This window comes from Dendrobates tinctorius, unplaced genomic scaffold (genome assembly GCF_039654945.1).
Source record: "Dendrobates tinctorius isolate UK_male_01 unplaced genomic scaffold, ASM3965494v1 ptg000064l, whole genome shotgun sequence".
Classification (NCBI taxonomy): Eukaryota; Metazoa; Chordata; class Amphibia; order Anura; family Dendrobatidae; genus Dendrobates; species Dendrobates tinctorius.
The window spans coordinates 50,791,452-50,808,251 of NW_027361732.1; the positions used below are offsets into that span (position 1 = coordinate 50,791,452).

Consider the following 16,800-nt stretch of genomic DNA (forward strand, 5'->3'; position numbering starts at 1 on the left):
CAGGACAGGGCCTGAAGAATGGGCGAACGCTGGCCGAACGGACAGCGACACCGCATGAGATTAACAGGCGTGTTACCTAGGGAGACGCCGGGAAGATATAGCCGGTGGGCGCCGCCATGATGGGGGCGGAGCCACCGCGTCAGAGGTCCCATCAGTCTGAGCGTCGGGTGGAACGTCGGACGCATGCGCGCAGGACCGACGTCTAGGAGGCCGGATGTCGGGAGCGGGGACGCGCCGTGGAGTGGGAGCGCGGCGGGAGGTGCGTCTGGGGCTGCGCAAGTAGGTGACGGCGCCGGTAGGGGGTGTGACACTGACCCAGGGAGAGACTGGCCACGGTCATATCGTTACGCTGGGGATGAACATCCTGAAAGAATTCGGAAAACTGCCTAGTGATGAGCCGTTCCAACAGTTGATTCGTACAGCCCAGGTGCAGGAAGTCTCTAGCCAAGGGGAAAGTGATTGTGCCGGCCTCCACTCAACTCACCTTACCACCAGGACAGACCGTATTATCCCTGCCCGTCCAAGCACATGCCCCGCTGGAGGGGGTGGAAGTCCAATTGGAACCTCTGGTAGTGGAACAACTGCCTGCAGGACTCTTGGTGGCCCGAACGCTGGCTGTGGTATGAGAAGAGATGGTGCTGGTACGCTGCGTGAATCTGACATACCAGGAGATTGTCATCCCAGATAGGGGTGAAGTCGCGCCGGTAGTGGGCATGCCTGAAGAGGTCATACCACCCCAGGCCATACAGTTGGTGGTGAATCTGGAAGACCCGTGATCGGTGAAAACCTCTCCGGCAGCCAAACCTCAATATATCCAAGAGGGTCGGCGCACCTTGGAACAGATGCGTGCTGAACTGTCCGAACTCACACCCACCCAAGTGCACCAAGTAGAAGCGTTACTGGGGCGATATCAGTATGTTTTTTGCGAATCATGAAGATGACTTCGGCTGCACCATGGCGATCACTCACGAGATACCAACGGGAGATAGAGCACCCATTCGAGAGTGCTACCGGCAGATTTCCCCCCAGGTATATCAGGAAGTGAGAGAAATGCTTGGTCAAATGCTACAGGCGGGTGTCATTAAGGAAAGCCAAAGTCTGTGGGCAGCTCCTATTGTGCGGGTGTGGAAGAAGGACGGGTCGTTGAGGTTCTGTGTAGACTACCGCAAACTTAATGCCTCCTGTACTGAATGGAATTCATACCCTCTGCCCCGGATTGAGGAATCTCTGTCTGCCTTGGGAAAGGCCAAATTCTTCTCAGCGCTGGATCTCGCCAACGGCTATTGGTAAGTGCCCATGTCAGAAAAGGATCAGGCGAAAATGGCCATTATACTTCCCATGGGCCTCTTTGAATTCAACAGAATGCCATTCGGCCTGGCTAATGCCCCCTGGTACTTTCCAATGACTGATGGAGAGGTGTCTAGGTGATTTGAACTTTGAGGCCACTCTCATCTATCTGGATGACATCATCGTATATGCTGCCTCATTTGAAGATCATCTACGGAGACTGGAGCAAGTGTTGAGCCATTTACAGAAGTATGGGCTAAAAGTGAAACCCCAAAAATGTCACTTGTTCCGGACTCAGATCGAGTACCTTGGTCATGTCATTTCTGCCAAGGGAGTGAAGCCATCACAGGAGAAAATCGCGGTGATTAGAAACTGGCCGACTCCAGAGAATGTAAAGGACGTTCGGGCGTTCCTGAGATTGACGAGGTACTACCGTCGCTTCGTGAAGAATGTTGCCCGGGTGATGCAAACTTTACTCAAACTCTTAAAAGGAGTACCTCCAAATGCCAAGGGTTGATCCATCCGTTGGGAGGAGAGACAAGAGAAGGCGTTTTGAGACTTAAAGAAGGCGCTGATCGCTGCTCCGGTACTGGCTTATGCGGACTTCTCTATACTGTCCTCTGGAATGCTCTACCCCAAGAAATCAGGACTATCCACAATTTGCATAGTTTTAGGCGCTCCCTCAAAACACACCTGTTCAGAGCGGCCTATCACATTCACTAATCAAAGTCATTCTCTGTGTAAGTGTGCGTGCGTAGCCCATTCACTATCTCCATCCATCCTTCACTCCTGCAAGATGGCTGGACCTTCATTGTAAATACACCATTGTAAATACACACCTGTACTCTGTATCTCCCTCACCTCATTGTAGATTGTACGCTCTCACGAGCAGGGTCGTCTTATTTCGTCTTATTTTGCTTTAATTATTGTATTGTTAGCGTTGTTACTTATGACTTGTGTTTTGAAACTGTTAAACTGTAAAGCGCTGCGGAATATGTTGGCGCTATATAAATAAAGATTATTATTATTATTATTATTATACTGTTCATTCTCCACACTGATGGCAGCTTGCACGGACTTGGGGCTGTGTTGTTGCAGGTGCAGGACAGAAGAGAAAGGGTCATCGCCTATGCTAGCCGGTCCCTTCATGACTCTGAACGCAACCCGGATAACTACAGTTCCTTCAAGCTGGAGTTGCTGGCATTGGTGTGGTCCATGACGGAGAGATTCGCAGAATACCTGTCCGGCTCGGAGATGCTGGTGCGTCCCGTTAGTGCATCTGGAGAGTGCCAAGCTAGGGGCCTTGGAACAATGCTGGGTGGCCTGGCTGGTGATGTTCCAGTACAGAATCACCTATAAAAGGGGGGCGGAGAACACTCACGTTGACGCCCTATCCAGAACAAGGCATGCACCTCCAGGAAAGAGTAAAGATGAGATGCTAGAGAAAGAGGAAGTTCCTCTGTTCCGAAGGACCGCTGGGACGGTGGCCGCCATGCTGGACCAAATACAGAGCCTCCATTTTGAAGGAGTGTTGGGAAGATCTCGGGATGAGTGGGTTCGATTGCAGCAGGAAGATCGTAAACTTGCTCTGTTCAGACACTGGGTGACACTGAGGAAGCTGCCTAATCCGGAACAGAGGAGTACTCTGACTCCAGAAGCATTGAAGATACTCAGACAATGTGAGCGCCTCCAGATGAGAAACGTTCTGTTATATCGGAAGGTTCAACTACTGAGGGAACTTGGAGCTCCTGGCAGGTAGTGATTCCAGAGACGATGCTGTCTGCCGTTGCCACCGAAGCTCACGAAAAAGGGGCTCACTTCGGTCTTGAAAAAATTTTCCAGTGGCTACAACAGTTCGTTTAACACCCATGACTAAGAGCAGCGGTCGAGGAAGCTTGTAGACTCTGTCGGGCCTGTGAGTTGGCCAAGTCCCCGGAACATAGAGCTCCTGCTCAGATGATAGTAACTTCAGCTCCCCTGGAAATGTTAACCATCGACTATCTGACTATCAGGCCAGCCCACCAAGGATTCGACCACTGTTTAGTGATGGTAGATCATTTCACAAAGTTTGAGATAGTGATGCCCACCCGGGACCAGACGGCTGAGTCTGCTGCGTATGCCATCTGTAACAATTTCATTCAGGTGTATGGATGCCCACAGCAGATCCATTCGGATCAAGGAGCTTGTTTCTCTGGAAAAGTAAAGGATGAACAACAGCTGATCTATCAGTTCGACAGGTCACACACACCACACTGTACAATCCTCAGGGAAATGGGGCCTGTGAGTGATTTAACCATACTCTAATCCAGATGCTGAGAACCCTGGAGGACGATAGGAAGGCTAGGTGGCCAGAGTATGTCTCTGAGCTCGTGTGGATCTACAACAATCGAGTCTATCAAACCACCGGTTACACACCTTAATCTTTGCTGTTCGGCCGAACAGGAAAAGAAGTCACGAAACTGGAGCTGGATCCAGGGGAAGACTCCCCATGGATGGGGTGTCTACCTGGGTCCGAGAACATTGCCACCGTCTACAGACCTTACATCGTTTGGTTCAGACACAGCTTCGGGAACTGGAGCACCCTGAGCAGCTTCCTCTGTGGGGGATAGATCTTCAGGTTGGTGATCGAGTGTTGGTGCGGGAAAACGTCCTCGTGACAAACTGGAAAATCAGTGGGAGAGTAGGCCATACAGAGTGAAGCGTCGGGTGAGGAAGGAAAGGCCTGTATACGAGATTTATCCAGAAGGGAAAGAGAATGCGCCGACCAGAGTGGGCCACAGGAGTATGCTCCGGCCATGCCTCTCCGAGGACCCTATACAAAGGGAAGAAACCTTTGAGGTTCCTGAAGAGGTGCCTCCCGTGGCCATCAAGGATGAAGAGGAAGAAAGTGTCAAACAGCCATATGAAAATTCTTCTTTAGATCTGGGCCCTGAGACCTCGGAAGAAAACGTCACAGTAGGTCCAGATTCAACTTTGCCCTCCGCTGGAAGCCTCCGCTATTCCTTCCAATCTATGTCACTCCTAACTCACAATGGCTGGACAACCCCCCAATCGGTACAATCAGGATCATTTTATTTGGCGGCAAACCGCTAAAACAGTCAAAAAACTCTATCAATACTCAAGATGCCTTGCCCGTGGAATGGCGAGTGAAAAGAGAGGGGGGCTGTAAGAAGATGAGCTGAGGCAGAGTCAGCGGTTTTCGGTGCCCTTAAGGCCGGAACTATCGGGACTGTCACCACTCTTGCCGAGAAGGATTCTTCTGGGAGGGAAGGAACTTCCCGCTGGACAGCAGGGGGCGTGGGGTATATAAGAAGGACTGAGCACGGGAGCGGGGCAGACTTGGCTGGAAAGCGGCAGGAGAAGGTTGACTCCCTCTCAGCTACTTCGGCTTATAACTCCATGCCGCTCATCCCTCAGCATGCTGACTATAAGATTGACTTTGACACTATTGAGTTATCATTTGACCCCGTTCTTCTGGACAGCCCTGTCCTGTCTGTGGTAACGGATAAGCTGCCTTGAGACTACCCCAAAGGACCGCCCACTGCCGCAGACTGTGAGCGTGCCCACGGCTTGTGTTCGGCGCCATTCCTGAGGAATCCACATCAGGGACTTTTTCCACGTTCCAGCGCACTCAAGCCAAGCAGGACTGAATCCATCAGCACCATCGGGAGACAGTGCTTCTCGTTCCTCTGTAGTCGAGTTAGAGACTTTGTCCAGGATTTGCGTCGCTGTTGAGAGATTTTCCAACCTTTCCCCTGCAAGAACCACAAGCGATAAGTTACCTTGCTTTTGTCTATCTTATTCTTGAGCATTGTGTTTGTGTGCAATTCCCGCCGCTGCCATACTATTCTTGCCTCTCGGAGTGGAGTATTACTTGTTGATTGCTTGTTCAGTAAATCTTGCTATCCCCTTCTCTGCCTCCAACTCTTCACTGCATACAACGAACCTTACTCGTTTTTACACTTGAAGAAAGAAAAGTAAACATTTTATCAGTAGTTAATTATTCTGTAAGAGAGTGAATCAGTTACCCATTGGTGGCATATCTTACCCCATTCTAACTCATTCTTCTTATATCTAAACTACAATGCTAAGTCTGTCTGTTGCTGTCCATCAAGGCTGTGTCCTAAGACCACTATTCTTTTCCATCTATACTGTTGGCGTGGGACAACTTATAAAGTCCCATGACTCCCAGTACCACCTATACACTGATGACACTCAGATCTACCTCTCTGACCCAGGCATAACCTCTCTGCTGTCCAGAATCCCGGAGTGTCTATCAGCAATACCTTCCTTCTTCTGCTCTCGCATCCTCAAGCTCAATGTGGACAAAACTAAACTCACTATCTTTCCTCCATCTCACGTTTCTTCCCTACCTGATCTATCTATCACAATAAACTATCACAGTTCTCATGTTTTGTGGTCTGCTAGCCATTCTTTTTGAATGGGTGGTTTTCCTTTATTAACCTCTTGCCAGCATTATACTTTTCCTCACTTTCTCATAAGCATTTCTCCTACCATTGGGTAATGTATTACCAGCAATTAACTAAACATCCGCCACAATTCAACATACACATAAAAAAAAAAACCTACGTCATATTAATTCTTAAGTGACGGACTACGGAATTATGATTGATTTGTTTTTTAAAGTGAACCTGACAGCTTATACAGTGGGTACAGAAAGTATTCAGACCCCTTTAAATTTGTCACTCTTTGTTTCATTGCAGCTATTTGGTAAATTCAAAAAAGTTAATTTTTTTCTCATGAATGTACATGCTACATCCCATCTTGACTGGAAAAAAACAGAAATGTAGAAATTTTTGCAAATTTGTTAAAAAAAAAAGAAAAACTGAAATATCACATTGTCATAAGTATTCTGATCCTTTGCTCAGTATTGAGTAGAAGCACCCTTTTGAGCTAGTACAGCCATGAGTCTTCTTGGGAATGATGCAACAAGTTTTTCACACCGGGATTGGGGTTCCACTGCCATTCTTCCTTGCAGATCCTTTCCAGTTCCATCAGGCTGAATGGTGAACGTTAGTGGACAGCCATTTTTACGTCTCTCCAGAGATGCTCAATTGGGTTTAGGTCTGGGTTCTGGCTGAGCCAGTCAAGAATGGTCACAGAGTTGTTCCAAAGCCACTCCTTTGTTATTTTAGCTGTGTGCTTAGGGTCATTGTCTTGTTGGAAAGTGAACCTTCGGCCAAGTCTGAGGTCCAGAGCACTCTGGAAGAAGTTTTCATCCAGGATATCTCTGTACTTGGCCACATTCATGTTTCCTTCAATTGCAACCAGTCATCCTGTCCCTGTAGCTGAAAAACACCCCCATAGCATGACACTGCTACCACCATGTTTCACTGTTAGGACTGTATTGGGCAGGTGATGAGCAGTGCTTGGTTTTCTCCACACATACCGCTTAGAATTATCACCAAAAAATTCTATCTTCATCTCATCAGACCAGAGAATTTTATTTCTTATAGTCTGGGAGTCCTTCATGTGTTTTTTTTTAAGCAAAGTCTATGCGGGCTTTCATATGTCTGGCACTGAGGAGAGGGTTCCGACGGGCCACTCTGCCATAAAAGCCCGACTGGTGGAAGGCAGCAGTGATAGTTGACTTTGTGGAACTTTCTCCCATCTCCTTAATTCATTTGTGGAGCTCAGCCACAGTGATCTTGGGGTTCTTCTTTACCTTTCTCACCAAGGCTCTTCTCCCATGATTGCTCAGTTTGGCTGGATGGATAGCCAAGTCTAGGAAGACTTCTGGTGGTCCCAAACTTCTTTATGAAGGCCACTGTGCTCATAGTGTAGATTTATGAGAAAAAAAATGAACTTTTTGAATTTACCAAATGGCTGCAATGAAACAAAGAGTGAAAAATTTAAAGGGGTCTGAATACTTTCCGTACCACTGTACATTCTGCCCAATTTGTGGGCAGCATGTATCAGGCACTGGCTGTATGAACTCAGGAAGGTATGTGTGACTGCCACGTTTCAGAGAAATACATTTATAACCACTGGGGGGCCGAGCTGCACATGATACTTGTCAGCTAGGTGGGTCCCTGGCAGCTTCTCCCCACCCACTGCCATGGATTGACAGATCTCTGCCTATACGTGTATGTAAGCAGAGACATGTTAAGGCCCCGTCTCACTAAGCGATCTCGGTAGCGAGATTGCTGCTGAGTCACAAGTTTTGTGACGTAACAGCGATCTCACCAGCGAGATCGCTGTGTGTGACAGCGATCAGCGTGCGGCCCCCCTGCCGGTATCGCTGATCGCTGGAAGAAACCTCTGGACATTTCTTTGGTCGCTGGTCTCCCGCTGGCCAGCACGCATCGCTGTGTGTGACAGCGGGAGACCAGCGATCAGGTGTAAAAAATAATAAAAAAAATATAGTTATTCTCACCTTCCGACGTCCTGTTCAGCCATCCTGCCTCTCTCCACGCTCCGGTCCCAGTGATCCTTTGCAGGAATGACCGCGAGACTTTGTTATCCCTCGAGACCGTGACATCTCGCGGTCATTCGTGCAAAGGATCACTGGGACCGGAGCGTGGAGAGAGGCAGGATGGCTGAACGCGACGTCGGAAGGTGAGAATAACTATATTTTTTATTTTGATTCTATTTTTTACAGCGATAGCAAGCGATGCCGGGCGCTCGGCATCGCTGTGCTGATCGCTGGTGAAGCTGTCTGTGTGACAGCTCACCAGCGATCACATAGCGACTTACTAGCGATCCAGACATCTTGATATCGGTGTCGGGATCGCTGGTAAGTTGCTTAGTGTGACGGGGCCTTTACTCAAGGGCAGCAGGCAGAGAGAAACCGCCGGGACCCACTTGTGCGACTAGTCAACAGCATGGCTCAGTCCCTGTCAGCTATTAATGCATGTTTTTCTGTGAAACACAGCAGCGTTTCAGAGTCATGCAAACCTGGCTGAGATCATAATTCTGCTTTCTAGAGTCACTTATTTTAACATCATAATCCTAATGTCACGGGGTCACCATGACAGTATGGAGCAAGAAGACTGCAGCATCTGATTGCTCCTACTTCTGCGCTGAGAAGAAGCACTTCTCCGTAATTTTAAATGTGCTTATTTCTTCTGGCAGAACACGGGTTAATCGGCCATGTTGGAAATTCCTGTGCTCACAGCTGAGCTCGGTTAGCCACTCCTTTTCCCTTTATAATTTGGGCTCTGTTACTAATCCTTGTCAGAGCTAGCATTTTCTGCATGGCTAACGGTGGGAGAGGAGTTGGCATGAGAAGGAGAATTGGAGGAGTTATTAGTGACTGTTGCTTGGTTTGTATGTGTGGTAATTCCTTATCATTGTCTATTTTGGTTTATTCCCCTACCTTCACACCCCGGTACATTCCTCTGTTATAGTAAAAGAGACAGCAGGATGGCACTCACCGTTCTCTTGGAATGATTCACTTTATTTCATATCGACAAAGCATAGGCACCGGCACGGGAGAAATGTAAAAAGACTGACAACAGCCGTTTCGTGCACAATGCACGTCCTGTTGAAGTGCATTGTGCACAAAACGGCTGTTGTCCGTCTTTTTACATTTCTCCCATGTCATTGCCTATGCTTTGTCGATATGAAATAAAGTGAATCATTCCAAGAGAACAGTGAGTGCCATCCTGCTGTCTTTTTTTACTATGACATTCCATGTTTTTTCTTCATATTGATAGAGCACCCGTTCAGAAAAGGGTTACAGGTGTTACACTGATAGCGGTTACAAGCAGCTTTGCGGGTATTTCATTCCCAGGGACTGCCGGATGTTTTCTTTCCTTCTTTGGACTGATATTCCTCTGTTATATGTGAGTGAAAATTTTGTATGCCTGGAGTTTCCTGGTAAACTTATCAGTGTTGCCTTGTTTGTCGGGTTGGTGTACTACGGTGCACAGTAGCGCCCCCTTTTCCCTGGGTGGGGGAAGAGAACAGACAGAGGACTAACTTAGGAGATAAGGCAAGGGCAGAGTTCCCGGCATCTTTGCCATCTGAAGTATCCCAGGGAGCAGGGCGAGCTAGGGTGCCCCCTAGTGTTAGGAACAGGGAAGGAGCCCCTGGTCCCGGGTCAAACAACAGCTGTGTCGTGACACCTAAATGGGGTTTGGCTCAAAGATGAAGATTATTGTAAAATCAGCTGTGTGTCACAGCTGTCACTTGGACCCGTCCTGTGTGACACGACCCGCAGGCCGGTAACTGTAAACAACAAGACAAGGGGGAGGGAACACAGTTACAGCGGTGGGCCCTGCGATAGGGAAAGGGGACGTGGAGACCTCCTGCACTCCCCTGAGTCAGTGTCCCTAACGCTCCTAACGTTCCCTATGCCGGTTCCGCACCGGGCGCCGCTCAGGATACCTGTTGCCCTAGCACACCCTACACCTATCCCTTGCTATGGAGCTAGGTGGCACAGGCACTGGCCCCACAGCTGTACTAATACACACGAAGGAAAAACACAAACAGGGGAACACCACTTAGCTTTACTCTGTGCACTTGCTCCTGGCAACAGAGTCAACCACCAGAATGCAGCTCTCCTCCTGAAATGCTGCCACCAAGCTCTGTCAGAGCTACAAGGAAATCCCCTATGACTCCTTCCACACAAGGGCTCTGACCGAGCTGCAAGGAGCTCTCTCCAGCTCCTTCCTCCACCAGGGATGGTTTGAAATGAATACTATCACCAACTCTGATTGCAACACCTGTGACTCTTTTATAGCAGAGCCAGCAATGACACCTGCATTATAAATGTGCACTTAACTAAAGAAACAGAGTGCAATGATGCTCACCACCACCGGGGGGCAAATTTAGAACAAAAGACACCACAGTGCAATAATCCAAATGGCCACCGGGGGCAAAAACCTCCCTAAGCACAGCTTGAGAAAAAAAAAAGGTTACCGGTGCTTTTATCTGTCCTGATCCCGCATGGATCATGACAATAGCCATATGTGTACTGTATGTGTTATTAGATATCTGACATGCAAAGATTTGATTCTGTTCACCAGAAGCAACTCTAAAAACTATGGTACTAAAAACATAATTTTCCAGAATTAGTTGTGGAAATATTGTAAAATGATTTTCATCAACAAGCTATTGCAAGAAATACTATGGGTAGATATCAGGCGTACATATGTACAGTATATGCAAATTCACAGATGATACTGGAATGGAGACATACCGTACTTGAAAAAGAATAGTATTCAGTATTTACTCTATGGGTTGGTAAAAGTGAGCATGTATAATAAATAATATATATATATATATATATATATATATATATATTTATTTTAATTAATTTATTAGGAAGATTTTAGGAAGTGCCTGTCACAAATTAAAAGTTGTCACTTTTTATGTTATTTCATTCCTATTACTTCACTAAGTATTCCATTTTTTTGTTTTAATCTGCCATATGGTTCAAGAGATCTGGACCGTTAAAGTAGCCCTAATTTTCATGGTCTTTACCAGAGAGCTTGTTTTCAGGCTGTTCTGCATAATTATGAGCCATGCCCCTTAGTAAAGACTGCAACTAATCCTAGAAAATACATCGGGCTATGTCAGCCTAAAATGTAAAAAGTCATGCAAAACAAAAATGATATTTTTTCCAAATAATTACCCTTAGGCCGGGGTCACACTAACCGACGCAAAATAAGGTCCATATTTTACATGCGTAATACGGATGAATGACCCCTAAATAGTGCTCCGTATATCATCCGTAAGCAAGGTGTGGTCGGTCGCGTATTTTGCGCTTGTCAGCATCCGTATGTAATCCGTATCGCATCCGTATGGCGAGATTTTCTCGCAGGCTTGCAAAATGGACATTTAACGGTTTTGAGGCCTGCTAACTATTTAAATCATTAGCCTGCACCCTATTTATTGGCTCAGGAACAGGTAGCTGCCTCCATTCTGCCCATTTGTGACCTTGCCTTGACTAGGTGTGTTGCTGTTGTATGTGCAACATGGCAGAGAGTCTGACTTTCAACACAACTGAGCAGGTTCTCTTCAACTGGCTTTTGTCACGCCGTTTTGGTCAACCATACCCACGGATAGTGGATCCGCGGAGGAGGAGATGCATGTGGGTCCATCCACTTTTGAGGCAACGACTCACAAGAGGTCATTTTCACCGCCTTTATTCTTCTCTGTGGGAGCATCCTGAAAAATTCTACCAATACTGTCGCATTAGCCTTGCAACATTTGATCTACTCTTGGAGACAGTGCGTCCTGAGATAACCTTTCAGGACACAAGGATGCGCAAAGCTATATCTGCAGAGGAGCGACTTCTACTCACATTACAGTATGTACTACACAACCACATTCTCTATGTTCATGATGTGTTGCCCAAAGTATGTATTTTTGGCATCTTGGACTAAGTTTAATGCCCTCATCTTATTCCAGATATGTTTAAGCTTACACACCAGAAAGTTATGTGTAATATGTACTGAATATCACTTAGTCATTGTGCGACAAAATATATGTGTGTTATTAGATCTGAATTACTAACAAGTTTGGTATGTATGTACCTGGTATTTGGTTAATTTGTGCATTCTAAAATGTTCCATTTCTGTTGTTCTTCAGCTTCCTGTCCACTGGCATGTCTTCTGCCACCCTCCACCACGATTTTCTCATTGGAAGATCTACCATTTAAGGCATAGTCTATTCAACATGTAGTCAAATATGGTCAACACTACATCAACTCGTCATGCCCCAGCCCAGGATGGAAGACTGGTTGAGGATATCAAGGGACTTTGAGGAGGAATGCCAGTTTCCTAATTGGATTGGGGCCCATGATGGCAAACATATCCGGGTGCGTAAGCTGGCAAACTCTGGCTCACAATTCTTCAATTAGAAACAATAATTTTCTGTTGTATTGTTGGCTCTGGCCGACTCTCAATACAAGTTTATAATTGTTGACATTGGGGCCTATGGAAGGACGGGAGACTCTAGAGTCTTCAATACTTTCATTATGGGGCGGCGGCTACGCAACAACCAGTTGGATCTACCACCACCACGCCAGCTACCAGGATCCACTCAAAAATCAGTCCCTTATGTCCTTGTGGCAGATGAGGCTTTTCAGTTAACGTCCAATGTCATGAGGCCATATCCCCGGCGCAACCTGGACCACCGGCACTGAATTTGTAACTTGCGCCTATCACGTGCTCGGCGACTGGTGGAGTGTTCCTTTGGCATTCATTGTCCAAAATGGTGGGTCCTCCAGTCTGCCATTCAGCTGAGTGAACAAAATGTAAATGAAGTAATTAAAGCATGTGGAGTTGCCCATAACTTCACCAGGATACATGATTGTTCCTCCTCTGCTGGTGTTGTGCATGGGTCAGACAATGTACGTAGGGCGAGACCACCTATCAACCCTCAACGTAGAACGCTCTCTGGGCTCAAAGTGCCTGATATTTTCACAAATTACTTTATGTCACCTGAGGGGGAAACTTCTTGGCCAGAGCATTCTGTGTCTATGTTGCAAATGTTTCTTTTTGGCCTTTGGGAAACTATATATATTACAACCCCTTATGTCTTTTCTCTGTTTAGAAATCAATGTGTAAGCATATGGCAGCATGTTGTGATGTAAGTGCATCATTGATAAAGACAGCAACAATTGAAAGTGCAAACTTTTTATGTATCCTTTTTTTAAAGGCCTTGTGAAGCCTTATGTTATTTAGTAAAATGGCCAGAATTGGCCTTAGAACACAAACAAATTTTTCGAATGTTAAAATACAGCATTTAACCACAAAAACACGCACAAAGTTATAAATTGTAGTATGTAGGGGGTGGAGAAGGCAGCAGCCCAGCCTGTGTTGCCTGATGGCTAGTGTGGCCACCTTGGCCCTCGGCCTGTGTGGTGGCATACTCTTGCCCATGATGGAGGTAGTGGGCCGGCTCATGGGCTTGAGGTGGATACTGGGCACTATATTGGTGACGACTATCCTGTTGCGGCTGGTAGGGCCGTGAGTCTAAATGACCAAAATGGCCATGTTGTCCCCAACCAGATTGGGACCAGCCTCCAACATTGGCTGGGAACAAGTGGCCATATTGGTGTGCTGGGTTATACCCTGACATTTGGGAATGATGTTGCCAATGTTGGGAAGGGGGGGTGTAGGCCCACGTGTAGGAGGATCCTCAGACCCTGATTGAGCAAGCACTTGGGGGTGTGGGTTAAGATGCATGAGAATCCTGGGTGACAGATGTCCCCTCTCCAGAAACTCAAACAGCTCTTAAGGGGTATTGGGGGGTGTGCTTGCATCAATTAGGATCTGAATGGATCCTCGCGCACGTAGCCTCACCTCACGGGGAAGGGAACGTAGATAATGGGCAAGGCTGCGTGAGTACTCCTCCTCCCCATCATCAGTGGCAACTCTGTTGCGGGAATTTTGGGCCCCTGTATCCACATTGGTCGTGGTATCAGTGGCAGGGATATGGCACCTTCGTCTACATCGCCTGGATGACACAGCAGGCTGGGGGGAGCCCTCTAGGCAAACAGTTGGGCTGCTGCTGTTGCCTTGTTCATCATGGATGTCGGGTGGTGATGCAGCTGACGGTCCTTGTTGTGGCTCTGTTCCTGGTGGGGGTGTTTCTGGTGGCGGCCCAGGTTCTAGGGCAGGATCAGGTCGAGCCGGAGAAGTGACTTGAGCCTGGCTCCTTGGAAGCTCACAAGATGGTCCAGACAGCTCTACCCCTCCACCTACAGGCCTCTGATTCAGACACTGTCTCCCTTTCAGTGATGTTAGAGTGAGTTCTGTGATTAAATATAAAATGTAGAAAAAGGACATTTTTGATCAGGCCCTATAAAGCATTTGTGTCATGTGGTGTTTTTGTTATATTTACGGTCTGAGATCCATAATTGGAGGGAGGAACGAGAGGCGGTCGAAATAAACATATTTCCGCTTTGTGTGGGCTCCTGAACCACTTCTTGCCCGCTGCTGGCGCTCACGGCGATACTGGTCACAGATGCTGTGCCAGCGTCTCATCATATCTTCGACTGCAATGTGACATAAAAGAATGAAAACTTACAATTTGCCTAAAACAAGTTTTTGAACTAGTATCAAAGTCATGTGGCCTACTAGGGTGTGAGTTCTACCCAGGGTGGCATATAGCATTGCTGCAACCAGGCCAGATGCACAGGGTCACAGTAGCTCATGTGGCAATTAGCAACTCTTTAAACTGTTTTTGCTAGGCATTATGAGGAGCTTGGGGACAGGGTAACATTCTCTCAGGGTCAAACAGTGTGTCCAAAAATAATTTACAAGACACAAGAGCCCAATATCAGAAGCACAGGATGTGGGGGGGCCTACTTATAACATTTTTTTGGGATGGCAGGTAATTTGACATACATAATTTATGTGCACATACTTATGTGCTGCTGCTCCTCACGTGGCCGATCACCAAAATCAGGGAACATTTTGCGACATATGCGCCTCCATGCAGGCTCCTTTCTTGCCCGGTCGGCATAAGGTGCATCCCATTGGTCCCATAATTCCGGGCGATCATGCACAAGAACAATTAGTACCTCCACATTGAGATTATGGTAGGGTGCCATGTTGCTGTACTCCGTGGAGGCGTACTTCCTGTATGTCTGGAGCGCTTTTTGAGCTCATTTGCATGTCTAAGCTTCCTGATGATGGATTGGCCCATTTCCTGCCACTTGCCAAAAGACCTGCGTATTTCTCGCAAGTCACACGTGTGGTCCGTGTGTAATCCGGATTTTTTGCGCACCCATAGACTTGCATTGGCGTACTATGGGCGTAGTACGCTGACAATCGCAGCATGCTGCGATTGGCACGGACCGTAGAGTACGGACGAGAAATATACGGCTGTTGGGAGCAAACCCATAGAGAATCATTGGTCCGTGTGTAATGCGTGCTTTTAACGCCTCTCACTCATCTGTATTCCTCTCTAGTGTGACCCCGGCCTTACACATTTATTTTTACTTGGTTTTGATGCATTTGTATTGACCCATAACGCAAGGTTAACTTCTCTTCTTCTGCATGGTAAACAGCCTAAAGAAAAATAAAAGAAATAGTGGCAAAATAGCTAACGTATGCATGGGATTTTTCTCCTTCACAAAAATAAATTAATGAATGTTAAATAATAGCATATAGGATATATATACACCAAATGCTAATAGCATACAAAGATCAAGCCCTTATACAAGTATGTCCAATAGGGAAAGAAAGTTATCGATTTTGGAATTTGTCATTGAAAAAAAATGGCTTGGTATTGAAGACCCAAAATTACTACACACTATTTATTACTACTAAACACTATTTGTACATTTGTACCAAATACAGTCAAATACCATTCTAAAAAAGAGAAATACCCATTATACTACACTGGTGTCACGTCGCGTCAGACTCGGGGCCTGCTGTCCCGGCCTCGGCCACTAGGAGGCGCCAGACTGTCACGTCACCGTCAGACTCGGGGCCTGCTTTCCCGGCCTCGGCCACTAGGAGGCGCCGGACTGTCACATCGCTGTCAGACTCGGGGCCTGCTGTTCCTGCTTCGGCCACTGGGAGGCGCCGTGGTTTGCCCCCGAGTGATAGCGGCGACAGAGAAGGGGTTCCTGCACAGGCATCTGATGGACGCAGGCTCCGTTCCTCTGTCGGTCATGGAGGGGTTGGTGCATCGCCATCTGGCCTGGTCCTGGGGGCGGTCCTGATGACATCATTAGTCCGGGAGCCTGTGAAGGATGACCTGATCCCTCAAATACCTTGGGACTGGTCTTGCAAGCCGCCGGATATATTCTTGGTTCCCCTATGAGCGACTGTGTGAGTTGCTATTGTTTGACTCTGACCTCAGCCTGGATTTCTGACCCCTCTATTGCCTGACGATTTTGTACCTCTGCTATTCTCCCGGTTTGTGACCTTGGCCTGGATATTCGACTCTGCTACTGCCTGCCATTTTTGTACTTTTACTGCCCTCCCGTTTTGTGACCTTGGCCTGGACTGTCGACTCTGCTACTGCCTGCCATTTTTGTACTTTTAGCGCTGCTCGCCCGGTTTTTTACTACGTTTTTGGTTCCCTGCCTTCTTCCCTATTGGCGACTGTCCTGCTCTGGCGCACTGCTCTGCTAGACAGCCACCCCCTGGGCCTTGCTAAAATTCCAGATCCCTGTATAGGGGTTAAGGGTCTCGGGGTTTCTCGGGGTGCTGTCCCTACTGCAGCCCAGATCCGCGGACGGACGTCACATTATATCCGGCCATAAAAACTGCTTCTTGTGTTTATATTCAACATATACAAAAGCAGTCTCCCTGAACTTTTTTTTTCCCTTCTCCTACCTGAGCTGATTTTTGGTCTGAACACCTGTTACTTGCTTCAGTGCACAGCCTGGAGGATCACTCTCATCTTCCTGCACAAGCATGCTGCAGTCTGGAGACTTCAGGGAGAAAGCTGAACGTCAGAGATCCATACTCCTGCGACATCGGCCCCTGGGCAGCTCTGGCCATGGTTGCCCAGGGGCTCAGGTACTGCCCGCAGATGTGGCTAAAGTTTTATTACCTATCTCTCTTTCATTTGGTCAGA

The 16,800-nt window shown here is 47.4% G+C and overlaps 1 protein-coding gene across 1 annotated transcript in view; it reads left to right on the forward strand.

Moving 5' to 3' along the window:
* Nucleotides 1-4,071: 4,071 nt before the first annotated feature.
* Nucleotides 4,072-16,800, forward strand: part of LOC141094586 (torsin-1B-like) — an 82,354-nt gene continuing 69,625 nt past the window's right edge. The window contains exons 1-2 of the mRNA XM_073580462.1: nt 4,072-4,242; nt 4,705-4,785. Coding sequence (XP_073436563.1) covers nt 4,072-4,242; nt 4,705-4,785 — 252 coding nt within the window. The remainder of the gene's footprint in view (nt 4,243-4,704; nt 4,786-16,800) is intronic.